The sequence below is a fragment of the Mustela lutreola genome, chromosome 11, assembly GCF_030435805.1.
Source record: "Mustela lutreola isolate mMusLut2 chromosome 11, mMusLut2.pri, whole genome shotgun sequence".
Lineage (NCBI taxonomy): Eukaryota > Metazoa > Chordata > Mammalia > Carnivora > Mustelidae > Mustela > Mustela lutreola.
The window spans coordinates 30,939,655-30,966,950 of NC_081300.1; the positions used below are offsets into that span (position 1 = coordinate 30,939,655).

General features: G+C 34.9%; 1 protein-coding gene across 2 annotated transcripts in view; it reads right to left on the reverse strand.

The window, feature by feature from the left end:
• The window catches only part of PIK3C3 (phosphatidylinositol 3-kinase catalytic subunit type 3), a 138,595-nt gene that overhangs the window by 80,713 nt on the left and 30,586 nt on the right, over positions 1-27,296 (reverse strand). Inside the window, exons 5-10 of one of the 2 annotated variants that reach the window (XM_059139217.1) lie at positions 18,403-18,489; positions 16,718-16,813; positions 14,141-14,212; positions 12,166-12,270; positions 11,404-11,496; positions 3,567-3,752 (exon numbers count right to left, since the gene is read on the reverse strand). In XM_059139217.1, the coding sequence (XP_058995200.1) occupies positions 3,567-3,752; positions 11,404-11,496; positions 12,166-12,270; positions 14,141-14,212; positions 16,718-16,813; positions 18,403-18,489 (639 nt within the window). The remainder of the gene's footprint in view (positions 1-3,566; positions 3,753-11,403; positions 11,497-12,165; positions 12,271-14,140; positions 14,213-16,717; positions 16,814-18,402; positions 18,490-27,296) is intronic. The other variant, XM_059139218.1, reaches the window with a different exon arrangement.

Genomic DNA, 27,296 nt, shown 5'->3' on the forward strand with positions numbered 1-27,296 from the left:
ATAAATTTGTCAATTTTTTGTAACATAATATATAAGTTAAATATAATCCCACCAAAGATTCTGGTGGAGTTTTGGGGCACCTGGGTGGCTCAGTCGTTAAGTGTCTGTCTTCAGCTCAGGTCATGATCCCAGGACCATGATCCCAGAGTCCTGGGATCAAGCTCTGCATCGGGCTTCCCTGCTTCTCCTTCTCCCACTTCCCCTGCTTTTATTCCCTCTCTTACTCTCTCTCAGTCAAATAAATAAATAAAACCTAAAAAAAAAAAAAAAAAAAAAAAAAGATTCTGGTGGAGTTTTAAGAAAATGAAAAAATTATTCTTAAATTCTTGAAAAGAATAAATGTATAAAAATTATAAAGAAAATTATAAAAAAGAAAAAAACAGGAAAAGGATTTGTCCAATCATACTTAATGTTATTATGAAAAACTGTAATTTTTTTAAAGTATGATACAAGTCCCAAAATAAAAGATTTATAGAGGATTATCAGGAAAACGTAAAAGGAATGTGTCTCTTGGCCTAATAACTCCAATATAAGCTACTTCTTCAACAATACAGAGAAATATATACATAAATCTGTTCACTAAAATACAGTAGAGCAAAAGAATACAAATAACATACAAATCAAAAGAAGCTGACTGGTTAAATAAATTATAAATTAAATTTGCAATAAAATACTATGTTGCTGTTTAAAAAAATAAGGTGAATCTTTAGGTGTCCATAAAATCTAGAAACATAGTGGTTTCGTTTTGTTTTTTTGCAGATTAAACAAGCCCTTGACATCATTTGCCTTGATATTTATTTGCCTATGTTTCCAGACTTCACGGAACCAAATACATTGTTGATAATGAAAAATGTCCAAGATTATACGGCTCAGTTAAGAAGGTGAGTTTTTAACAATATAAATGATTTTAGTATAAAATTTACATAATATCAATATCATGCAATCTTTCTGCATATGTGTATGAGTACAGTTTTCAAAACTATGACCCACATAATCTTTCCTCATAGCTGTCAAGTGACATAAGCAGCAATTATGATTATTTTCCTGGATAGGAAACAGAATAATATAAGATGTTCCCAAGGACATATATTTAGGTACACAGAGTCAGAGAAAAGACAAAATTCATCTTAATATACATCAGTAGTAACAGAATTAAAAGACCTTTATACAATTTATTACTGAACTAAGTTCAGAGAAAAGAAAATCAAGAGATAACTTAACCATCATACTATTTATGCTATCTAGATCTCTAAAACCTCAAAGGGCACCTGGGTGGCTCAGTCAGTTAAGCATCTGAGTCTTGATTTCAACTCAGGTCATGATCTTAGGGTCATGATGGCGAGGCTCTGGCCTAGTCCCTCAACCTGCTCCATTCAGCCAGGAGTCTGCTTCTCTCCTTCTCCTCCTCCCTCGCCCACGCCCCCGCCCCCGCCATGCTCTCGCATGCAAGCTCGCTCTCTCTCTCAAATAAATTAATAAATCTTAAAAAAAAAAAAAAAAAGACTTCAAAAAACTACCATATTCTGCAATTTAAAATGTACACAATGCTTCTACCATTATCCTCTATCTCATAACAAAAATTATAAAATGGTCTAGAAATAGTTCAGTACCTACAGGAATATGGCTATCACTAAAGACAATCAAATACTTAGTTTATAATCCTGTGAGGGAACTTAAGACAGACAATAAAAAATGAGGACTTAAATTTTTCTATTTAAATTCTGAAACCACATTGAGAAGCTGTCTTGACTATAGCCCAAAGGCTTTTAGCTAAACTCTATGACTCATGTCAAACATAGAGAATTAATGATTTTAGTTAAATTTTGAATGAATTTAAAAATAAATATTTCAGTATTTCCACATTTCAATTTTTACTTGTGATACGGTAAAGACAATGAGGAAGAAAGATAATATACTGAATCACAATGCTTAGGATTGCTCTTTAACAGGAAAGTGAAAAATATCCTATTCCAATAAAATTATACAATATCTGAGATTTGCCTCCAAATAATCCAGGGGAGGGTAGGGAATGGAGAAGAGAAAATAAGTGGTGTTAGAGTTGAAACAAGACCAGCTGTGAGTTGGCAAATGCTGAAGATGGGTAAATTATATGTGAACATTTACTGCACTATTAATTGTTTACATTTTACAATAATTAAATACAGACATACATCAACCTTACCGACCTTCATAAATGCTGTGTTTGCCACTATGAATTCAAAATAATTTTTTTAAAAAAAGATCTTTGATGGGGGCACCTAGGTGGCTCAGTGGGCTAAAGCCTCTGCCTTTAGCTCAGGTCATGATCCCAGGGTCCTGGGATTGAGCCCTACATTAGGCTCTCTGCTCTTTGGGGAGCCTGCTTTCTCTTCTCTCTCTCTGCCTGGCTCTCTGCCTACTTGTGATCTCTGTCTGTCAAATAAATAAATAAAAATCTTTAAAAAAAAAAAAGATCTTTGATGTTACTTGTTGTATGGGGTCAACATTCACATATTTTATATTATATATCATATAAATATATATATATAACATATGAGATATACATATAATATAACTTATGAGATATACACACACACATACACACATATATATCTTGAGGCTTGAAAAGAGTTATCTCATATCCATAAGTCCTGCAGCTAGCATAAACTATTAGGTTATGTTTGGAAAAGACATCCACCATATAAAAATTAATAAGTAAAAACAAAACTGCTGGATTACTCTATCTTATTAGCAATTACTAAAATTCAAAATCTAGCAATGCTTTGTGTCGACATAGTGTTCCTCCTTCCCTGGTGGCTTTATATATATATAAATAGCCAGCATAAAGTTTGCAGTCTTTGCTTTCCAGAGGATTCAAAAACCACCTTCAGGAAATCTACATATACATGTAATTGTCAGCAGCTGAAAGTTTAAAGGAGAAGTTTGAAGGAGAATAAGATGACCATGCATCTTTATGCTTTAAAGGCCCCAAGGGCTTTTCAAGGCTGCAATTAAATGTGGCTTGTTGTATACTGACTGATAGAGGGGATCTGAATTATTCCCTAGCTGATGCTGCATTAAACCATTTTTCATTAGAATTCTTTTTTCCAGACAGAGCAATACAAGCTCTGCTGCCAGGTAAATGTCCTGGGAGAGATTGTCCTATCATGTAACAGATCAGGAAGTAAATTTTCATTTCACAGAAGAGTCCTTGGAGGAATATTTTAATTTTACTTCTGAAAACACACCTAGTATATCCTCTTCCCTTCTAAAAATCTCTCTCCCTCCCTCCCCACACACCCCCACTCCTTCCTTACACACACACACACACACACATACACACACACACACACACACACAGAGGTGGCAGGGATATGCTATAAGAGTCTAAAATCAGGGTCTAGTTTAAAATGTACCCAGTCTGGGCCACCTGAGTGGCTCAGTTGGTGAATCGATCTTGACTCAGGTCTTGATCTCAGGGTCATGAATCAAGCCCTGCACTGGACTCCAACCTGGGCATAGAGCCTACTTTAAAAAAAAAAAAAAAAAAGTATCCAGTCAAAGAGGAGTAATGAATAATAATGTACCTCATCATCTGCTTGTCGCAACCGGGCAACAGCGTAACGCCTCACTGTTGGATTGGTGTAATGGGAGGATAACAGCTCCAAGGAGTCCTCTACATCCATTGGCTTCCATTTCCCTAGAAGTTCTAATGCCTGTTTGGCCTCCTGAGGTAGATCCCAATTAACACATTTCAAGAACTTTGTCAAAGCCTGAAATCAGAGAAGATTTCAAAATTAGAAACAACAGCTTATCACTTGGGGTAAGGAAGGTTAAGGGTGACTAGGCAGAGTTTCACTTAGTGCTGATGGCAGAGCCACGGAGTCGATGACAGACTACACATGGTTATACATATCCTAGAAAATGCTACAGGACAGAGAAAAAAAAGAAATACATTCCCTGTAAACTTTACATTTTTCAGGTTAAACCCCTTATAGAGCACTAAGAATTTTTAAATTTCTTTGGCTTTTCATTTTCCTTTTTTATTTTAAAATAGTGCAGGCCTTAAGACATGAAATAAAGAGATGAGGCACATTCTCGTGAAATGCCTTAAAGACAATCTTCATTTTAAAACATCAACATGTGACATAAAACACTGCAGCCAACAAATGAAGAGTCCAAAGTCAAGTGAGGGTAGAATCCCCAACATTAACCTTACTCTCAAACAACTCCCCAGATCACTGGTTTCCTAAACACTCACACATGAGGGCTCAAACAAAGTATGTATAGCTCTTACACAGAGAGCTAACTATTTGAAAAGACAGTCAATCAAAAAGCTCCACAGAAAGAAGCATATAGATAAATACAGAAGCAGCAGCAAGTATTCTATGATTCAGCTGCCCGTTCATAGTGCCTTTCTGGAACCTCACTTCTTTAGACAGGCAGCATATTTATCTAAAGTTTTCACAAGATCGTCCAGGTAAGTAAATGACCTTGGAGCATAACACTCATGGTTGCATACATAATAAATGCTCTTTTAAAAAGGCTGAATACTTGTTTTCCATAAGGAAAAAGAAAAAAAAAAAAGATTTCTATTGTCACATCTTCCTACTGAGAACACTTTTCAGGCTGATCCCATTTTCTTCTTTCCCATGACTTCATCTTTTGAACAAAGATAACTTTAAAATTTTAAATTCCTACTCTGCCCAACTAAATCCTTTCATTAGTAAACTATCAAGTTCTCAAAAAAATGTCTTTTTGGACAATAAAACACAATTACTGGTTAGTATGACATAAATGAACCTTGATGCCCATCACCTAATTTACTCTTAATTTAACTAAATTAAGCAAAAAAGCACAATGGAGATTATCTAGTTCACAGCTCAAAGTGTATATCATCTCAGTTAAGTGGCTTACCTATCACCTCAAAATGGTGGACCATCTACATGCAAAATCCACATTATCTTGAGTATGGCATAGCCTTCTAGCTAAGAGCCTTAATACCAGTTTCACTTCTAATCATTTCATACAAACTCTCAGACGCTCAAGTTAGAAGTGATGTTAGAATGACTCTTCAACTATCAACAGAAATTCATCTTCTAACATCCCTAACAAAAAGAGACTTAATATTTAAGTAATTTCAGTGACTAATTTCCAAAGCACTTTTTATGGACAGTGAAGCCATTTTTATTTTTTAACTGTAATGTACCAAAAGACAAATGTGTTTTCATATAACTTCTTCCCACTAATCAGTTTATTTTTTTTCCCACTAATCAGTTTAAATGGGAAGAATGAGAGTAAATTTAACCCCACCAAATGGACATCTTTTCTAACAGTTGATGATGACTGCCATATGGCTACAGTGTGGTGTCCTATTTATAAAAACAAATAAACAAAACCAATATACAAACATAACAACAAAACCTTGGCTTCTTTCCCAAAACCAATACTTTGCACCACAATCCTTTAACTCTCATTAAGCGACCTTTAATTCTCCTTCTATGTTTCAACCAAGCTAACCTATTTTTTACATGACTTTGTCTAACTCCCATCTATAAGCTCTTCACCCAAATAGTAATGTCATCTTCAAGGCCAGCTTGTCAAAACTCAATTTTTCCAGTAAGTTTTCAGCAACTCTGAGCTCTTCCTTTAGTAGCTGCCTTAATTTTACTCTCTTCATTCAAATGATGCTCTTCTAATTTGGCAGGCATTCTTATCTCTACAATTGGAGCCTGCATTGTGCAAGACTGGCTATCCATTTCTTCTGTACCTTCCGCGTGCCATTTAGCACAGTGCTCCCTTCTCCATGTAAGAACACAGACCACCCTTCTAACTTATTCCATGCATTTTTCACTTTTAAAATGTATTTCTATGTTGAATGTTAAAACAAAGCAATATTTCTTAAATAACTACAACGAAAAATTTTCCATTTCACAGCACATCAGCAGTCTTAATAGAAATGTGTGGACATGTACTTATAAGCAAATCTCATAGCATGCTGATGTACTCAATTCAATAATTGAAACAATCTCACCCCCATATTCTCAGATTTACAGATTTACTAGTAAGATTTATAGATCATGCTACTGCCAAGGAACTTAAGGCACTGTACAGAAAAATTCACAACTTTATAATGCTTAATGTCACAAATGTAAACAAAGAGGTAGTAGAATAAAGAAGGAAACAAGGAGAAGAGAAAAGAGAAAGGCAGGAAGTGCAAGAATTTGAGGCAATAATGATGATACTTAATCTCTGGCCCTTTAAAGATGCTGTACTGATGTAAAGGTGTAGGATTCAAATGATGCAATTTTATCCTTAGAGTTTCCACAGATAACTGGAGGGTACAGGCTTTAGAGCAGAGTGTTTGGGGTCAAATCCTAATTCCCAACTCCATCAATTAACTAAGTCATTAGAAGTACATTATTTAACTTTAAATAACATATCTTATAAGGCTGTGGCAATGATTAAATAAAGTTACTGAGTGTAAATGTTTAGAACAGTACTTTTTAATATAATAAATATAATTAATATTTGATGTTATTTTATCATCTGATATTACTGTTATTCTATTTGACATTGAGTCAACATCAAATGTTAATATTTACACATTTATTGCCATGTTTCATATTAATAGGAATATTATATTAACCTCCCTTCTGATCTTAGAACCTCCCCACTATTATCTCCAACTCTTAGAATCATGTTCACAATCACTTCAAAGATGAAAAAACTATGTTCACCATATATATATGTCTAGTTTTAACGTCTACTGAGTAAGTTATTGGAAATTTCTAATTTGTTGCTAAAGAGAAACCCATTCCTCTACTCAGAACACTTCTGACAACAAACGTGGTTTTCCACACCCAACAATTCCTTAATTTTCTGAGGACAGGAACTAGGTGTCCCACATTCTAACTCAGTTTGAAACTACCTGGAATTTCTGAAGATTCCAGAGATTAAAGATTTGGTCTCACAAAACTGCTTCCCATTTCGGATGTTAATTGCAAATTTGGGGTCCCCACGTTGCCCACACTGCTGTCTGACTTGGGTACAAATCAAAAGTTACCAACACATTCCTCAAGTTCAGGAATTTGCTCTAACAGCTCACAAAACTCAGAGAAATATTCTACTTATTATTGCCAATGCACTGTAAAGGATATAAAATGAATAACCAGATGAAAAGGTACATTGGGCAAGGTGTGGAAGGATCCCAAGCAAAGGAGCTTCTGTCCCTACAAAAGTCTTGGGTATGCCACTCTCCTGTCACATGCATGCATTCACCGACCCGGATGCTCTACAAACCCTGCCATTATAGGTTTTAATGAAGGTTCCATTATGTAGGTATAATTTCTCAAATTTCTGGCCAGTTGTGATTAAAGCAATTCCTAGTCCCTCTCCTAGAGGTAAAGGGGTAAGGGTGATAATTCCAACTCTCTAATCACTTGGTTGGTTCCTCTAGCAACCAGCCCCCTCAAGCAAGAGTCACCTTATTAGGAAAAACTCCAGTATGGTTGAAAGGGGCTTATCATGAGTAACAAAAGACACTCCACTCCTCTCATCCCTACCACTCAGGAAATTCTCAGGACTTTAGAAACTCTGTGCTAAAGACAAAAACCAAATATGTATTTCTTATAATATGACAATATCATACTGGTACTTCTAAAACTGAAAATATCTCCTCACCCTGCTCCTTCCATTTGCCCTATTTCCATATTTTAGGCACTCAAGCCAAACTCCTGGGAGGTGTCACCAAGTTATTTTATCCATTCTCCTCTCCTTCCTTTGCCCTCCAATATCACTCTTAAAATCATAAATGAGCCTCCTAATTAGGTCTCTTGTTTCATTCCCAGATCTCCTCCAATCCACTTTGGCTTGACTTCCTTAAAACAATTACTTCTTAAGACACATTCTGTTGCTGTAGTGGTTTGTTTCCTACGGCCAGTGAAATCCAACTCCCAGGTGTAGAATTCAAGGCTCAAATGGACTCCATCTTTTCTGTTTCTAAACCATTCATACAATTTTTTGTCTCTGAACCTAACACATTGCCTTACTCATGCTTTTCTTCCCCATGAAAAATTATCATCAAATAAAAATATCATCGAAGCTTATTCAAACTTCAAGACCAATCTTTGTGAAATTTCCTTCATACCACAGCGCACTGTTTGTTCTACTCCACATTTCTACTCTAGCAATTACCTAAATGTTTATTAAGAGTAACCTTTAATCAATTAAACGCTTATGCTTCTCCATTTTAACTGTGTAGAAATATTATTTCCCTAAAACAGTTTCAATTTATATGGAGACAGAGAAATGGTTTTTTGAAGCCCGAGTCTTGAACAATACTAGGCCAAGAGAGGTAAAAAACACTTTCTGAACTGAATTCATTACTGCTATGGTTCGTCATCAATTTCTTGACAGAAAGCACAAATATGATTATTGTCCTGATGCTACTGTCTCAGTAGCTACTTCAGAAACCGCTTCACAGAACAGTCAGTGCATCACTATTATCTTTACCACATGTGACTCTTCTTACTGCTTTTTCCCCCCAAAGATAATAAAAAGCCATTAAGAAAGTTATTTTCAATTAATATTTTTATAATCAGAAGACATTTACCACTGACTCGGTTCAAAAGTTACAATATTCACATTTTGAATTTCATAAAAATAGGTCACTTCCTACATAGTATGGACCACAAATTTAAAAATTCTTCCTAAATGTCATTGGTTTTGCTAGACAAAGTGGTTATTGTGAACTTTTTAGGCGCAATATCAAATCCAGACTAGATGGTTTTCATCTGAAGTACTTAAGACAGGTCACTTAGAAAAAAGTAGGTGGGAAGACGGAATTTAATTAAAAAGTAATAAGAAACGTAACTTTGTAAGAACTAATTTCTATCAATTTGTCTTCTGAGTACTGTTTTCTCTCCACTAAATCTTTTCAGCCCTGGGGCCCAAATGCCAAATAGCCTAAATCAGTTTCTGAGAAACTGACACTGAAAGAATTTCTTAGTATAAATAAATTAAGGGACAGGGATATCAGAGTATTTGTTTTCTACAAAACCCATTTTAAATTATTACAAAGATACAAATGCAGCTGTGTGAATAATTCCTCTGGTCACTTCAAGGCTAATATATATATTTGGTTTACTGAAAAGTGCTTCCCAAACATTAAAAAATATTGTTTGCTCTACTCTAGTGATCATAAGAATCCTATAATATGTCCTGAGAATTGAAGTTTCATCACCCACCTTTCGAAAACTTGAAATCAACTAGTTAAATGAAACTTGTCACACACTTTATATCACTTGAGCATTTTATTTCTTTTGCACATATCTAGAAGTAATTGAATTTCAGTGAGAAGTGACTACTTGTTTAAACAAACAATTTTTCTTGCAAGCCTTTCTATCTAAGGCAGTTCTGCTCTGTAAATCTTTTCTATGCTTCTTGAACCCATACATTCTAACAGGTTTAATTCAATATCTCACTGTGTATTTTAGAAAACACTGTGCTAAATTCAAGATGCAATTTCTGGGACCAAGGTTATTCTTCATTTAACTGAATATCATGTACTAACCCAAACTTTTTTATAAAACACAGAATCATTCCCTGAGTTTCTATTGATGAATATTTCCCTTTTTGCAGTGATGACGAAAATAACACTCAAAGTTATACTAAATTTAAAATTCTTCTCTCACTCTTGTTAAAGACGTAAAGAAGAGTTAATATGACTTATCTACAAAGAATTTCCCAAGGCATCAATAAAAGATAAAGAAGAAAAGCTGAAGAGTTAAGATGAACTGCAAATGAATTTTTATCTTTACTTCAGAAACTAAAAGAGATGCAAGTGTTTCAGAAAAGCAAGTTCAACAAAGTAGCTAAAGACTGTCTCATGAGATTGTAGAACATATTCATTCATTCTCATAGAATTATATAATAGCTTTCTGACAGATATTAATTTTCCTAACACTTCCATGTTTTGTCCCCAAAAAGTTGCAGAATACCTGCTCAGGCACATGCATGACGTTGCAAATATTTCCCGTACAATCCACTTTTCTACAGCTTCACTGACTGAGTTCGCTTCTAACTCAGAGATATGATCACATCAAGAGTTAGCATCTGTAAGTTCTGTGCTGGTGCACAGGTCTCCTCATTTGTAGAAGACTAACATTAAGACTGATATTCTGGGGTTGTTGTGGGACTGAAAAGATCCCTGGCACACCGTGGATGGTGAATCGATACTGGTTACTACTATCTTATCTTTAGAGTTAATCCTAGAACCTATGTTCTAAGAATTGACAGTTCTAAAAATTGACATACTTTAAGTATGAAAAGAGACCTAGAAGTTCCCAATTATTTAATAAACTCATATTAAATATGAAAACCACAACTCAGACAGGTGAAATGATTGACCAGCTGTCAAAAAGTTTCTTAGTAGCAATAGTAACACAAGGAACCAAGTCCCCAGACCCAAATCTAGTGCTAATTTATCATAATTCTCTCTCCAGAAACTTCATCAACTCCTTGGTTTCATTAAGAAAAGCAAATGTCTAGGGGCCCCTAAATGCCACAGTCAGTTAAGTGGCCAACTCCTGATATTCAACTCCTGATTTCGGCATAGGTCATGATCTCAGAGTTGTGAGATTGAGACCTGCATCAGGCTCCATACTCAATGCTGAGTCTGCCTGAGATTATCTCTCTCCCTCTCCCTCTCCCCCTGCCCCTCCTCTCTATTTACACACGCTCTCTCTCTCAAATAAATGAATATATCTTAAAAAAAAAAAAAAAAGGAAAGAAAAGAAAAGCAAATGTCTCATTCTAACCTTGCCTCCTGCATGCCAAGATGGATGCCACTCCACAAACTCAATTTACACATTTCAAATTATACTTCTCATATTCTTTCTCTAGCTACATCTCCTCCAAAATTCTATAGTCCCTTGAATAACATAAATAGTTGGCTAGTCATCTAGGCTGAAAGAGGTGAGAACAATGAAGACAGAAGTGAATCAACATTCACTGAGCATCTACTAAGTGCCAGGTACTTGGCCAGTTTATTCACCAGTATTACCTCACCTGTGAAGAAGGGCCGGCATCATTAGAAAATTGAGGAAACCAAGCTTCCAAAGAAATTCTCCTAATCTTACATAGTTAAGAATAAGTAGAAGTGCCAGAAACTGAACCCAAGTCTCTCTGACTTAACCCATTCAAACTATGCATGTATGCATAAACTATGCACCACATAACTGGTACCTGTGTCTCTGTGCATATACCCTTTGTAATATTTAAAAAATAATGTATCATACATATTCACCTATATCATATTTTTAATTTGACAGTAACACTCTATTTCCACGGGAATTTAACTTCATCTTATTAGCAAAAATCTTACAGATAAATCAGATATATGAAAATATTCAAGATACTTACCTTTTCTTGATTAGTAAGATAGTATCTAAACTTCCAAACAAGATCTTGTTCTTCATACGTAAGTTGCTTGGTTGGTGGATAACTCACAATAATCTACAACAAAGGAAAAAAACTACTTTTGTCAAATATATTCTTCCTATTTACTTCCATTTCATTAAAAATTTTTCATTTATTTAAATATTTCTATAGTAGAACTTGTATAGAAGTAGGGAGAATATAAATGCAACAGAGTAAAACTTAAACCTGCTGTACTTATTAGTCTAAAAAGATTATTGGAGTGTAGGGGGAGAAAAAGACGAAATTTAAAAATTAACACTCCATATAAAAATCTGTAACTACAGAGCTCATTTCATTCAACCAAAAATAAAAATAAACCAAATCAAAATAGCAAAAGTCCCCTTTTAGATAAGTGAGTTTGTAAACAATAAACATTTCCCCTATGAAGTTAACATACACAATGCATTTGTGCACACCAAGGTTTCTCTGAACCTTAGGGCCATTTTCTAAGACCACTATATCAAGAAAGTATATACTATTTGTAGATCTGCCTCCAGGGTTAATATATTTTCTTAAAGCCCCAAAATGATTTAAAACAAATACAAAAACTACAGAAAAAACAAATCTGTTGAAATTACACAGATTTTATTACCCTGGGGAAAAAATATGCATCTGAACCACTTTCAAATGAGTGGCTAACATATCAGCTGCAACAAAATTACACATTTCATTATTTTCATATTAATACTTTAAAAATTCTCTTACATTTAGTTGATCTCTTGTGGCAGCATTAGGTTTGAGATCATGGTCAGACGGTCCACTTCTTAAACTCCGGGCAAGCTTGTGGTGTTTGCTCTCAACTAAATTCTCCTATAAATTATTTATAAATACTTATCAATAATGTAAGTTTCATCAAAAGGAAGTTTTAACAGCCAATTAGAAATGCAAAAATAAGTAGTTGCTTACTCAAGACCACTTTATAACACTTAACATCTTATTCTTGTTACAACTTTTGTCCCCTATGTATTTTTTTTTTTTTTTTAAATACCTCATCTCAGGGTCATGATTTCATAGGTCCTGAGACTGAGCCTCAAATCAGGCTCCACCCCTCTCAGGAGTCTGCTTCAAGATTCTTTCCCTCTGTCCCTCCCCCTATTCTCTCTCTAAAATAAATAAATAAATCTTAAAAAAAAGAATGAAAATTAATTTGAAAAAAAAAATCACCATTTTGTGATAGGGAAACTAAACATGTCTTATGCTTCTCTAGTGCCATAATAAGCATTTGCTGTTCCAGCTTCTTAAAACATTTCATAACACCCCCTATTCTCCATACAGTCAAGGTTTTCACATCCTCTACACACACAGATAAAACCTTTACTCTATAATCTTCCCTGACAACCCAGGCTAAAGCATTCCCTCTTCCTATGAGCTACTAGTGACCTTGTAATATCACTGTACTATCATCTTAGCAGTTTAACTTGCCAGTAGTGACTGAGGGCAGGGAACTACACTGAAAGTAAAGTACTCATAAGGCCTTGTTTTTTTAATACTTAAATCCGATCCCTGATCTATTTGGAGTTTTTCTTTATGTATGATGTGAGGTATGGGTCTAATTTAATTTTTTTAAAGATTTTATTTATTTATTTGACAGGCAGAGATCACAAGCAGGCAAAGAGGCAGGCAGAGAGAAAGAGGGAGGAAGCAGGCTCCCCACTGAGCAGAGAGACTGATGCGGGGCTGGTTCCCAGGACCCTGAGATCATGACCCGAGCGGAAGGCAGAGGCTTTAACCCACTGAGCCACTCAGGTGTCCCGGGTCTAATTTAATTTTATCTTTTTCCAAATGGCTCATCATTAGTTCCCCAGCACTATTTTCCAGTGATGAAATGTCACCTTTATGATATTTAGGATGTTTGTTTCCAAAAGATTCCCAGGTTGCCTTTTTTTCTAGTTTTTTATACTCTTTCTCCCTATCTCTTCCTTTGATGTTGGAACATCAGTCATTACTTCTTGCTTTAATGACCTGTATTTACCTCCATCATCATACTTCTATCTTCTAATATACTACTTTAAATTCACTTTGGTCTGATTAAGAAGGTAACTAATCCAATCAGAAACATAAAAAATAAGAATAAAATGGTTCAGGGTGATGTCATGAGTTGTAAGTGTGAATACCATGGTATTATGCTACTAAAAGGATTTTTTGCTGAAACTTTCTAAATTTAAAGTCATCAAATTAAACCACTATTGCAAAGAATTCTTCCTGCTTCACATCCCCAAACTATCACCTCAAAAATTCCATAGATGGGTATCTCAAAATCATCCAAGTCACCAAGATCCAAATTAAACAGTTCTAGCAGCTACAATGATCTTCCAGATTTTTCAACAAAATTAATCTCCCTAAAATTCTCATCCATTGAACCTAGTGTTACATCCTGGAATAAAAAACTTTCAAATACCTGCTTCCCAAGTTCTCACTTCAAGACTACATCCCTTACTCTTCCAATAATTCAAATAAATGTTTCCCCAACAATATAATATTCTAACCGTATTTTTAGATGTTGATATTGTAAAGTTCCACCTGAACCTACTTCCAGTTAGCTAAAATGGACTTATAAGTCACTTTTGGAGAACTGACTTAGTTACAGATATACTTTTTTAAAAGAAAATGTATGCTGTAGATCCAAGTCATAATCACTCTGGAAAAAAGCACTTTTGGAAGAAATTTGGCAATAACTCACCATAGACATCTGAGGGTCAGGAACTTTTACTATCTCAAAGCTTGTTAAAATTGGAGATGACTCATCACCATCCTGGATTATAGTGTAGTAAGTTAAAAAAAAAAATAAACAAAATTTAACCAAATGGTAAGAAATAATACATGATAATGTACACTCCAAAGTATTTTTATTCTATTTAATGAGCACTATTCCTCCCTTTTAAAAACGCATCTTCTTTCAACTGCAATTTAAAATACATATCCAATTTTTACCTGTTATTGCTAATGAATATTTGGGGAAAAATAAAATCTAACAATAAAAAACTTGTTACAGTTTTTAGATATATGAGGTCTAAAAATCAGTAGATTGTTTTTGTCAGTTATTTTTAACTCTGCTTATAACCCTAGTGGGCCAAAGTAATAATATCCTAATTTTCAAACTTACAACTAGAAACCACAAAGTATGATTAAATTATGGCACAGGGATGTGTTGCATCATTTGCAAAAAATACTAAGTAGATGTTGGTAACTTTCAAATTAGCACAACTGAGTTCCATTCAAAGAAGTTGGATTTTAAGCAAGGTGTTAATGTTAGCTGAAATTTATACATAGCTAGAGACTCAGCAGCGTTGCTTCTACTCAATACAGTGGAAACTTGAATAAGAAGAATTAATCCATCAATTCTTAAGACACAAAGCTGCTTTACTTTCTTGGTATTATCATTTTTGGTAATTCAGCATAGTAAATGTCACTGCATACATACCAGAAAATGGTAAACTAATTAAGATCAAAATTCATTTCCTCACAACTGTATACCTCGCATCAAGCTTTTCTGTCAATTTCCAAATGCTAGCATTTCCAATGTAAGATATGTGCAGGCAAATCAGGAAAGAGTGAAAGAAGGGAAGTATTGGGACTTGACTTTAGTTCAGTAATTGAGTCTTACAGAAAACCACAAATTCCCACAGCCGTTGTTTAACAGGCTGGTTCTCAGTCACAACACCAGAAAACACATTTATCAGCCCAACTATGACAAGTAATCTTCACTAAGGCTATCTGTCACAAAAGACAGGTGACAAGAAAGTCTATTTCCATTAGATTCAATACACTAGCCCAGCAATCTTTACACTAAGTGGAAATATGACAGGGTAGGTAGACAGGCATTAATTTATGAGCAATTTTCAAGAAGCAGCAGAAAGGGGCCAAGAACCTTTTCAAAAACACTTGAAATTCTTCTAATTTTTATTGTTATTATTTCATCTATTATCAAAGCTGTCTTTCAAAGATTCTTCAAATCTCTTCTGCTTCAAAGCACCATTTCCATTAGCATGTTTTTGCAATACAAACCCTATATGGAGGAGAAATAATACTTTTTCATTACATAGTATAAGATGTAAAATGTTAGTTTATTAAAGTGACAAAACAATTTCACTCACCTATATTTCCCCTTTTTAATGTAGCTTTTCTAATGAATTAATAAGCTATGTTAGTTTATCTTCCTAACTTCTTTTTACCAAAGACTATCATTTATCAACTAAAAGTTAACTTTTTCTAACATTTTACTAAAGGGAAGGGATACAAGCTAAAGAGAAAAAAAATGTGTTAACTTGAAAGTTACCAGAAAAATGATCATAAATTAACTACACAAACTCAAAACTCCATTACAAAAACTTCTTTCAAGTAGTAACTTACATTTATGAAAAAATTTATATTTTAAAAAATCACTATGACAGCTTTAGTAAATAACACTAAAGCATAAATATAATTTAGAAGTGTTGCTTCTAATACACAAATATATTGCATATAAGCTTAGCTATATACTAGAAGAAATATTATTCCATTATGCCATGTATCAAAAGTCTGCCCTCACTCATACTGATTTAAGCACCTGTCTAAGGTTATTTCCACAATAATACCTGGTTTATGTGATTCTGAACTACGTGTGCAATTATTTCTATAGTGCTTAAATTAAGACCCTTCAACAAGCATTTAAGGCACAGATATTTTTCAAGTAGCAACATATCAAACACAAAACTACTTTATTTTGGATAATGAGCAGACCAGAGCCAATCCATTAAATGCATATTTGTTATCACTCAGCCTACTGAAAACATGTTTTTTTAAAAATTCTGCCTTTATTACATAAATACACATTTAGCAAGTCTTTGATAAGCATACATATGTTAGGCTCACACATTATATATACAAACTCAAATAGTAAATATACCCTTAATTTTCAACAGCTTATCACTTAAAAACTGACTCCCTTTTTATTTTTCAAATGAATACTAATTGTTAATAAAGTTATTACTTTAATGTCCGACTTGCCAATTTGCAGAACGATTAATCAAAAAGTTTTTAATCTGTTGCATATTTATTGAATTCTGGAACCCAGAACTGCATTACATGAATGATAGGCTTTTGTAATCTTGTTGTAGCTATATGATCTGATTTGTGTATATACAAACAGCTGCAGCTGACAGCTGTCTGCTGCTTTCCTGCAACCAAATAACTCATCTCAGCAGGTACAACAGTAATTTTTTTTAATGTTTCCCCTCCCCTCTACTTCAGAGACCATAAACAGTTCCAAGGCAAATACCTTTTCATAATAAACAATACCATATTCCTTATCATCACACTTGACACATCGAAACTCAACCATCAAGTACATGAAATTAGAACTTCGTTTCTCACTCTAAAAAAAAAAAAAAAAAAAAAAGATTTTTATGAAAAATCTTGATCTTCAACATTGTCTTAAAGGAGTATGTATCATTATTTCCAATTCACTAATACATGATCTCTCAAGTACAACTTAAAATATAACAAATATTTATTCCATTATTATAAACAACCTTCACAAGTTTTTCACAATTTACGAGTGGTCTTAAGATAACTCGCAATCATTTGTAAATTTTTCTCAATATACTTTAAACATATTGGGAAATAGTTCCTTTCTCTCCAACATAACAATGTGTCCCCTTTATTAAAGAAAAAAAAGGAAACATGTAACAAAGTGAAAATAAAATGAAGTCTAAAAGGGTGATAAAGGGTGATAAGTCTTAAACCAGTTTTTAAAATGGCTTTAAATCATTACGTGTAAAATCATAAAGGTCTAAAGAAATCACTTAAATTGTTCAGCTTTATGATACATATTACAGTCTAATTATGGTAATGGCAATGCTTTCCTACCTCTCAACGAGTGGGGGTAGAAAAGTTAAGTACGACTGGACAAAGTAAGCCCTAACACTGCCTTTTCTACACCATAGGCTATCTAAGTTAAAGAACAGAAAAACATAAGTAAACATTTTGATTTAACTAATTTAGGAATGTGACTATTATAAACATTTAAAAAAGTGAATTTTTCTTCTAATTTCAGTAAATGAGAGTGTATTATGAATAAATTTAGAAAAAACGCCCAGTTTATTCATTCTGAATATAAACAGCTAAACCAACTAATTTCTTTTTTTAAAAATGAACAATAGTGGAATTTAACTTTTATTAAGCGTTCATTATAAAATTAAAATTTTCTCTTTCAACCCAGTAAAAATCATTCAGAGAATATAAAATAAGTCAGTTATGCCCTGTGGTGATCACAATAAATTAGGCATATCACGAAAGTTGACATTCTTCTCTGCTAATGTGATTAAAATAATTGTTCTTTCTACTCTCTAGACACAGAATGTTAAGCCACACATCTAGTATTTCAGTGTAAATATATAAAAAAGAAAATTTTGTTCTAACTTTTTTTGGAAAGTTTCATGGAAGCCATCTTTTAATGAAACATATTCTAGACCAATAAACAAAATCAAGAAACAAATTACTTTGAACCATGTAAGTTGCAGAGTCCTATATGTAGTATAGCACATACTACACACAGTACCTTAACTGGGGACAGGGATTACTAAGAATGACTTAGGGTAAGTGAAGTAAACGGGCAGCACTGTTTCGGAAGAATCCAATACTGAACTGAACCTAAACATAAGCTGCCAAATGGAGAGAGAACATACAAGTGAGGCATCAAGCTTAACAGTGGCTTCACTTGTATAATACAAGTACACTTATGATGTCCACTGCCTTCTTCATGGTTCAATATAACATTAAAACAAGAAAAACAGATATTCTAAGTTTTCCACTTATTAACACAAAACTCACAATTACAGACTATCCTCAATGCTCTCACATTTGTGAGATAACCTGGCAACAAAAGTGCTTCTCAAAAAATCCTGACTTAGACATCCTGACAAGATATTTAGGGGAAGCAGGGGAAAGAGGGATACAACCCACCTCATTTATCATTTCTATTTCTCTAAATGTCAATCTGTCCAGCCAATCCACTTTCACCATGTGTCCTTGTCGATGAGCTTTGGTGAGCTGTGAATAAATTAAGAAAATTTTAACACAGATTTCATAGAAAGGAGGATAAAAATGGTAATGATCATCAACAGGATACTGCAAGTACTAACTAATGCAATAAGACAATATATTAAGAGAAAATTAATGATATACAAATGGTGAAGAAAGAAAACCGTATTTGCAGATGACATGATCATATATGTAGATTAAACAAAGAAAAGTCAAAAACTCCAGGAACTAATAAGCAATTACAGCAAAGTTGTATGATATAAGGTTAACACAGAAAGTCAATCTCTTTTCTATATAGCAACAATAAACAAGTCAAATTTGAAATTAAAATCCAACATCATTTACATTAGCAACCCCCCAAAATGAAACTGGCATGAATCTAACAAAACATGGTCTCTATGAAGAAAACTATAGGCACGCCTGGGTAGCTCAGTTGGTTAAGCAACTGCCTTCAGCTCAGGTCACAATCTGGAGTCTGGAGATCAAGTCCCACAATGGACTCCTTGCTCGGTGGGGAGCCTGCTTCTCTCTCTGCCTGCCATTCTGCCTGAGTGCGCTCTTTCTCTCTCTGACAAATAAATGATAAAATCTTTTAAAAAACGAAAACTAAAAATCTGTGGAATAAAATCAAAGAACTAAATAAATGGACAGATTTTCTGTTCATGGATAGAAAGACTCAAAACTGTCAAGATGTCAGTACTTCCCAGCTTCATCTATAGAGTCAGTACAATCTCAGTCAAAATCCCAGCAATACATTTTATAGAGATCAATAAGCTGATTCTAAAGCTAATATGGAGACACAAAAGACCAAGAATTGCCAACACAATACCAAAGAAGAACAAAATTGGAGGACTGACACTACCCAACTTCAAGACTTAATATAGAGCTACAATAATCAAAACAGTTTGGTTTTGGCAAAAGAATAAACAAATAGATCAATGGAGTAGAATATAAAATCCAGAAACAGATCCCATAAAAAGAGTCACCTGATCTTTGGCAAAGAAGCAGGGGCAATATAATGGGGCAAAGACTTTTCAACTAATGGTTTTGGAACAACTGGAGTTCCCATACAAAAAAATGCATCTAGACACAGAACTTATACACAAAAATTAAGTCAAATGGATCATCTAAATGTAAAATGCAAAATTATTAAACTAGAAGATAACAAAGGAGAAAATCTAGATGAACTTGGGTACAGGGATGACTTTTTAAATGCAACACAAAGGCATAATCCATGAAATAAATCACTGATGAGCTGGACTTCATCAGTATTAAAAACCTCTGCTCTGTGAAAGACACTATCAAGACACTAAACCACAGATTAGGAAAAAATATTTGCAAAAGACACACCTGATAAAAGACTGTTATCCAAAATACACAAGAACTCTTAAAATTCAATAAGAAAATAAGCAGTTTAAAAAAGAATGCCAAAGAATCTTAATGGATAGCTCATCAAAGACACATAGAGGGGTGCCTGGGTGGCTCAGTGGGTTAAGCCTCTGCCTTTGGATCGGGTCATGATCTCAGGGTCCTGGAATTGAGCCCTGCATCAGGCTCTCTGCTCAGCGAGGAGCCTGCTTCTCCCTCTCTCTCTGCCTGCCTCTCTGTGTACTTGTAATCTCTCTCTCTCTCTGTCAAATAAATAAATAAAATCTTAAAAAAAAAAAAAAGAAGAAGAAGAAGACACATAGATTGCATACGAACAATATGTCAAGGAAATGCAAATTAAAGATATAAATAAAATGGCCAAAATCTATAGATACCTACAACACCAAAGGCAGATGAGGATGTGGAGCAAAGGAAGTTTCGTGGATTGCTAGGAATTCATTGCTACACTGGGAATGCAAAATAGTACAGCCCCTTTGAAAGTCAGTGTAGCAGTTCCTTACAAATTAAATATGTTCTTTTACCATACAATCCAGGAACTGCATTCTTTGGTATTCACCCAAATGAGCTAAAAACATGTCCACACAAAAGCCTGCACGTGGATATTTATAGCAAATTTATTTAGAACTATAAATATTTGCAAGAATTAAGATGTCCTTCACAGGTGAATAGATAAATATGGTACATTTAGACAATGGACTATTATTCAGTGCTGAAAAGAAAGGTGCTATCAAACCATAAAACGACATGGAGGAACTTAAAGTGCGTATGACTAGGTAAGAGAAGCCAACCTGGAAAAACCATGTACTATATGATTCCACCTATATGACATTACGGAAAAGGTAAAACTATGGAGACAATAAAAACATAATCAGTTGCCTGGGATTAGGAGAAGAAGAAGAAGAAATAGGTAGAACAGAAAATTTTCAGGGCAGTGGAGCTACTCTGTATAATACTATAATGATGGCTAAGTGTCATTATATGTTTGTCCAAATCCAAAGAATGTACAACACCAAGAGCGAACCCTGGGGAAAACTGCAAACTTTGGGTGATTATGATGTGTCAATGAAGATTCATCTTTTACAACAAACGTACCACTCTGGTGGGTATTGCTGATAATGGGGTACACTATGCAGGTATGAGGACAGAGAACATATGAGAACTCTCTATGCCTTTCCCTTAATATTGCTGTGAACCTAAAACTGCTCTGTAAAAATAAAATCTTTACAAGTCTAAAAAAAAAAAAAATGGTAATGTCACCTTCACATTTGATATATTTTTATATGTAACAAACCACATACAACTATCAGTATAAGAAACAGAGTTGGCTAGAGACTAATCATTATATTTTTTAGGAAAAAACAACTTAAAAATTTTTGTTTAAAGGTCCACAATCAGTCATTTAAACATGTTAAAAAATAATCAAGGCCTTCCTAAAAGTATCTCCATTTCTCCATTTCTTATATTTTGATTATAAAGAGAGAGATTTATAATAAGAACAGTTTCCCAAATGGGAAATAAACTACTTTGTCTATTTCCTTCCTAGCTCTGAATCTTAAAAAAATTATAAAAAATAAGTTATATACAGTAAGGCATTTCTCTGAGGCCTATAATTTAATACTCTAAGATTTAAGGGCATAGGTGTACAAGTGTGTTTTATTTTTAAGAAGCAGTGATTAAAGGATTAACAATAAAAAAGAATTAGTAGTAAGGAAGTAATTTCTGGAGTTGCAGTTGGTACAGCTCTCCAAAGATCTTACATACCAATCTACCCTTGGTTTCAGAAATCAAGTAATATATTCGCTTCAAACCCACAGAGAATTCAAGACAATTTCCAAGGTGCTCAAACTGGAACAAGATTTTTGTCTTTGAAAGTGTAATTTAAACACAGCATTATTCTTTTTCAAGACCTCTTTTTCTTTTTAAATAAGCTCACAGAATAAAACAAAACTGGGCGACAAAGCCTACCATAATAGTTTGTATTTATCTGATGTCTTCCTTTCCATTATATATGTTATGATGGTATTCCTACAAAGATGTTAAACATTTCTATCAATTATTATCTCTCAAAGAACTAAAAATCTTCACCAGCAATATTCTTTATCTTCTTCAACTAAGGAACTCTCATCACAACTATGTGGTCATGCTATTTCAGAGGTGAAAACAGTAACTTCATACAAAAAAGTTTGATGATTACTATAATATAAAAATATCAGCTTAAATTTCTTCCAAATAACTAATTCCTTTTCACCTGAGGTAATTTCTTTTTTTTAATATTTTTAAAATATTTTATTTTATTTTTTTGACAGAGATCACAAGTAGGAAGAGAGTCAGGCAGAGAGAGAGGAGGAAGCAGGCTCCTGGCGGAGCAGAGAGCCCAACATGGGGCTTGATCCCAGGACCATGGGATCATGACCCAAGCCAAGAAGGCAGAGGCTTTAACCCACTGAGCCATCCAGGCACCCCAATAAATAAAATCTTTAAAAAAAATTATCCTGGGGGCGCCTGAGGGGCTCAGTGGGTTAAAGCCTCTGCCTTCGGCTCAGGTCATGATCCCGGGGTCCTGGGATCGAGCCCCACATCGGGCTCTCTGCTCAGCGGGGAGCCTGCTTCCTCCTCTCTCTCTGCCTGCCTCTCTGCCTACCTGTAATCTCTCCCTGTCAAATAAATAAATAAAATATTTAAAAAAAAATCCTGGATAAATGCACATTTGTGCTTCATTATTTGCATACAGAAAATTTAGTCATAAAGAAATGTATGGTACACATACACTATGGAATACCGTATACCTGTATAGGGGAAAAAAAAATCAAGGTTTCTGTTGAAAGCACAAGTGACTGCAAAAGAGGTACCACTTATACTACGACTGTTTGTCTCCTGAAAACCTGACCCTGAGATTGAGAGAATTTCTAGATAATTCTGCTTGAATTAGTTTTATAATTTCTGCAGAATTGGGAAGTTGTCACTCAAAATGTCCACTAGCCACCTGTACTATTTATCTATCATTATGTAACAAAGCACTCCAAAACTGAGTGCCTTAAAACAATAATCAGTTTCTTATTTCTCATGATTCCTGGAGAAGTCAAGAAGCCATCTTCTTGTGGGTATCTAGATTTTTTTTTCCTATTGGCCTAACGGTTTCTAATGAGACCCCTGTCATTTTGGTGGCTAGAGCTAGAATGTCCAAGATAGCTTCACTCACATTTCTAATACTTTTGTGGGAAAAGGTGGGTTTATCTGGGAAGCCAGGATGGTTGGACTCCTCTCTTTCTGCATGTATGTTCAGTACTGCTCCCTCTCCAGGTCGCCTTTCAACATAGGCAGTCTAACAGGATACCCAGACTTCTTACATATGGCTCACTGTTCCTACAAGTGCAAAACAGAAGCAATCAAACTGTCTTAAGGTTTAAGCCTGCAACAAGCACAGCATCACTTTAGATGGGCTGTATTAGTTAAAAAAAAGAAAAAGTCACAGAGCCCCTACGACCCAACAATTGCACTACTGGGTATTTACCCCAAAGACACAAATGCAGTGATCTGAAGGGGCACAGGCATCTCAATGTTTATAGCAGGAATGCCCACAATAGCCGAACTATAGAAAGAGCCCAGATGTTCATCAACAGATGACTGGATAAAGATGTGGTATATATATATATTTTTTATATGTATGGATAATAATATATATATACACATACATACAGATATACCTACAATGGAATATTAATCAGACATCAAAAAATGAAATCCTGCCATTTGTAACAATGTGGATGGAACTAGAGGTATTATGCTAAGCTAAATAAGCTAATCAGAGAAAGACAATTATCATATGATTTCACTCAATGTGTGGAATTTAACAAACAAATCTGTAAAACCCAAATAACAGCATGTCCAAGATACTGCTTCAAGTACCAACCATGTACTGACAGACTTAATGGGAAGACAGAAACAATGTATTGGCGTCTTGGATGTTCAATACAAGTGCTGTACTGTATATCGACTAACCATAACTGGGAAAACAAATGTCAAACCTGACAGTTATCTATGGGAATACAGACTTCCATGATCAATGCAACTCACAGATCATCTCTCCTTATCCGTCTTACTAGATAGAGTCATATTTGCCCTATTAGACTATTAGCTTCTTAAGCACTAGAGCTATAATGGATGACAGAACCCAGCACACATTCACTCAATGAGTATATTTACTAATGTAAAAGGGTGACAGATGGAAATCAAATGTTCCTATACTTCAGAATTTTGCTTAAGCTTTGGAGAAAGGATGGGAAACATGGGGAGAGGTGATACTCAGAAGGAAGCTGGAGAAAATGATTTATGCCCTTGGGTCACTTATCTTAGAATTTATAAACCTTCAATGTAATTACATATTACTTTATTGCTACTGTAAGCTGCAAACTTCCATTAGGCCCTCTGTGCTGGAAGTAAGCACAGAAATGTTGAAAAAGAGATGCAAGTTTCCTCCCCTCACAGAACTTAAAGGTAAGACCATAAATGACCATATGTATACCTATAAATTGAAGCCATAATATGAAAGCACTGAACAGAATGCTGTGACACAAAAGAATGGGGGATCTTGAGAAGGCCTCTCAAGAAGATAACATTTAAGCAGAGACCAGAAAGATAAAAGAATCAGGGAAACCAATAGAATATATCCCAGGCAAAGGAAAGAGTTTGTCTATAGGCACAACAGTGACATTCATGTGCCAAGGGATTAAAGACAGACCAGATGGTAGTCCTCAGTAAATATTTCATTAAATAAACCAAGTTCTCTTGAAAGTGGAGGATAGAAAGATCATATATATATGCTTACTTGGAATCACCATTCTTGAAGTTAATCATCATTTAGATTTTTCCTTATAATAGACACTACACTTAAAGCCTAAAGAAGAAAAGGGAGGAGTAATAAGAAGGACTGAAAAATAATGTTTATTTATTACAAGTCTGCACAGAAATCTGTAGTGAGGTAAATGGGGAGAGGAGGAGGGGAGGGGGAGGAAGAGACTCACTGACTCAAACAGAAACTGCAGAGAAATGATTTCTGCTTTACAAATATTCCTTGGCCGATTTCTTCCACATTTACATAGCTATTCTATCTTTACAAAAGACATCAATCAACATGTATTTATCAAACAATACCAGACACATGGCCCAAGTTCACAGATGCTATGAAAAGGGGTTACTCTTGTTTGTTAAGAGATGATATGATTGCACAAAAAGCTTAGTGTCTAGGTGTGAAAATGAGATGAACAAATGAGACAGAATATAACTGATAAAACAAAAGAACTCAAAGATGTGTACTGAACTTTAAATCCTGATTTTAAGCCCTTATGACTACATCTGATAACCTGGAAATAGAGTATATGAACAAATTAAATAAACCATTTAAAAACAACTTAAAAGAACAATGCTCCTCTTTTATTTTTAAGCCAATAGAAAATTTAAATTGAATAATGGCTTTACAATAGCACAGAATTGCAAACATTTTGAATATTCAACCATAGAGGATTGCTGAAATTCATTACAGCACAGCCATCGACACCATGCAAATTCCTGCAGTCTTTACAAATCATGTTGTAGAAGTATCTTAAATGACCTGGAACAATTTTTAAATGCCATTAAGTGTAAAATCACAATTCAATTAAACACATATACAATATGATTCCAATTTAAAAATAGATACATATACATTTATATGCCACATATACTAATTTGAATACTGAATACATTATCAACTAAAATAATAATGATGGCTATTTCTGGGAAGAGGGTTAGAAGAGATTTTTATAGTCTTTGTGCTTTACCAATCTTCTTTTTAAAATCTTCTACTTCAAAAATGTTATTTAAAAGTCATTTTAAAAACAATTAATTGTGAGATCTCAATGTTGAGAGAACCACTAAAGACTGGCATTTATCAAGATGATACAGAGGGAGGAGTCAAGATGGCAGGGGAGTAGCAGGCTGAGGTGACATCAGGTCACAGGAATTTAGCTCGATATTTATCAAACCATTCCAAACACCTACAAACCCAACAGGAGATTGAAGAGAAGAGGAGCAGCAATTCTAGAAACAGAAAATCAACCACTTTCTGAAAGGTAGGACATGTGGAGAAGTGAATCCAAAGCGAGGTGAAGATAAACCGCGGGGGGAGGGGCTGGCTCCTGACAAGTGGTGGAGCAACGGAGCACAAAATTTGAACTTTTAAAGTCTGCTCCACTGAGGGACATCGCTCCAGAGGCTAAGTAGAGCCCTCACGGGGACAGTGTGGTCTCAAGTCCCGTAGGGTCACAGAAGGATCAAGGGTGTCTGAGTGTAGCAGACCTCGCAAATATCAGAGTGGGGAAGCAGACTGCAGAGACAGAGCTGAGGAGTGAGCTCTCAGCTTGGAGTTACCTTAAACTGTGATCCACAGCACAGTGAGACCACTGCACTTTGAGCAGGGACCCCACAAGTGTCAGATCCGGGGAGACCCACCTTCATCTGCCGAAAAGGCAGAGCAGCAGCAATCTGCTGGGTTTGGAGAATCCAAATGGAACTGTCTGCCAGAGACAGAAACAATAGGTCACAGGCCAGGTGAGCCCAAGTGCAGCCAGAAACCAGGGAGACAGGAGTGACTGAGCACTTTTCTCCGAAGGTGCTCTGAGGAGTGGGGTCCAGAGCTCTTGGCTCCTCCAGGTTGGAGACTGGGAGGCCACCATTTTCGTTCCCACCTTCCAGAGCTCTACGGAAAGCGTGCAGGAAACAAAAGTTCCCAAGAGCGGAACCCGAGATTACTTGGCATTGCCCCTGGCAAGGGTGGCACAATTCTGCCTCAGGCAAAGACGTTTGAGAAACACTACAACAGATCCCTCCCCAAGAAGATCAGCAAGAACATCTAGCTAAGAACATCTAGCTAAGACTAAGCTCACTGATCAAGGAGAACAGTGGAATTCCAGAGGAGGGGAAAGCAAAACATGGAATTCATGGCTTTCTTCCCAAGATTCTTTAGTCTTGCAAAGTTAATTAAATTTTTTTACTTTTATACTTTTTATTGTAATTTTTTTAAAGTTTTCCTCTTTCCTCTTTTAACATTTTTAACTACTTTATCTTAACAACACCTTTCTAAAAAAAAAATCTTTTTAAACCATTATTACAGTCATACTTGATCCTTCATTGTATCTAACTTTATTTTTTGTATATATACAGGGGTTTTTCCTCTAAAACATTTTTGAATAGAATTTCTTGTGATATCCAAATATACCCTAAGTCTAGCACAGTCTCCAGCCTGGGCAAATTCTCTCCACTTTCTTATTCTTTCTTTTTCCAACCAATTTATCTCATCAATTCCTTTTTCAGAACTTTTTTTTACATTTTCATCTTTACAGTCATATTCTATCCCTTCATGTTTACCCTTAATTATGATTATATATGTTTTT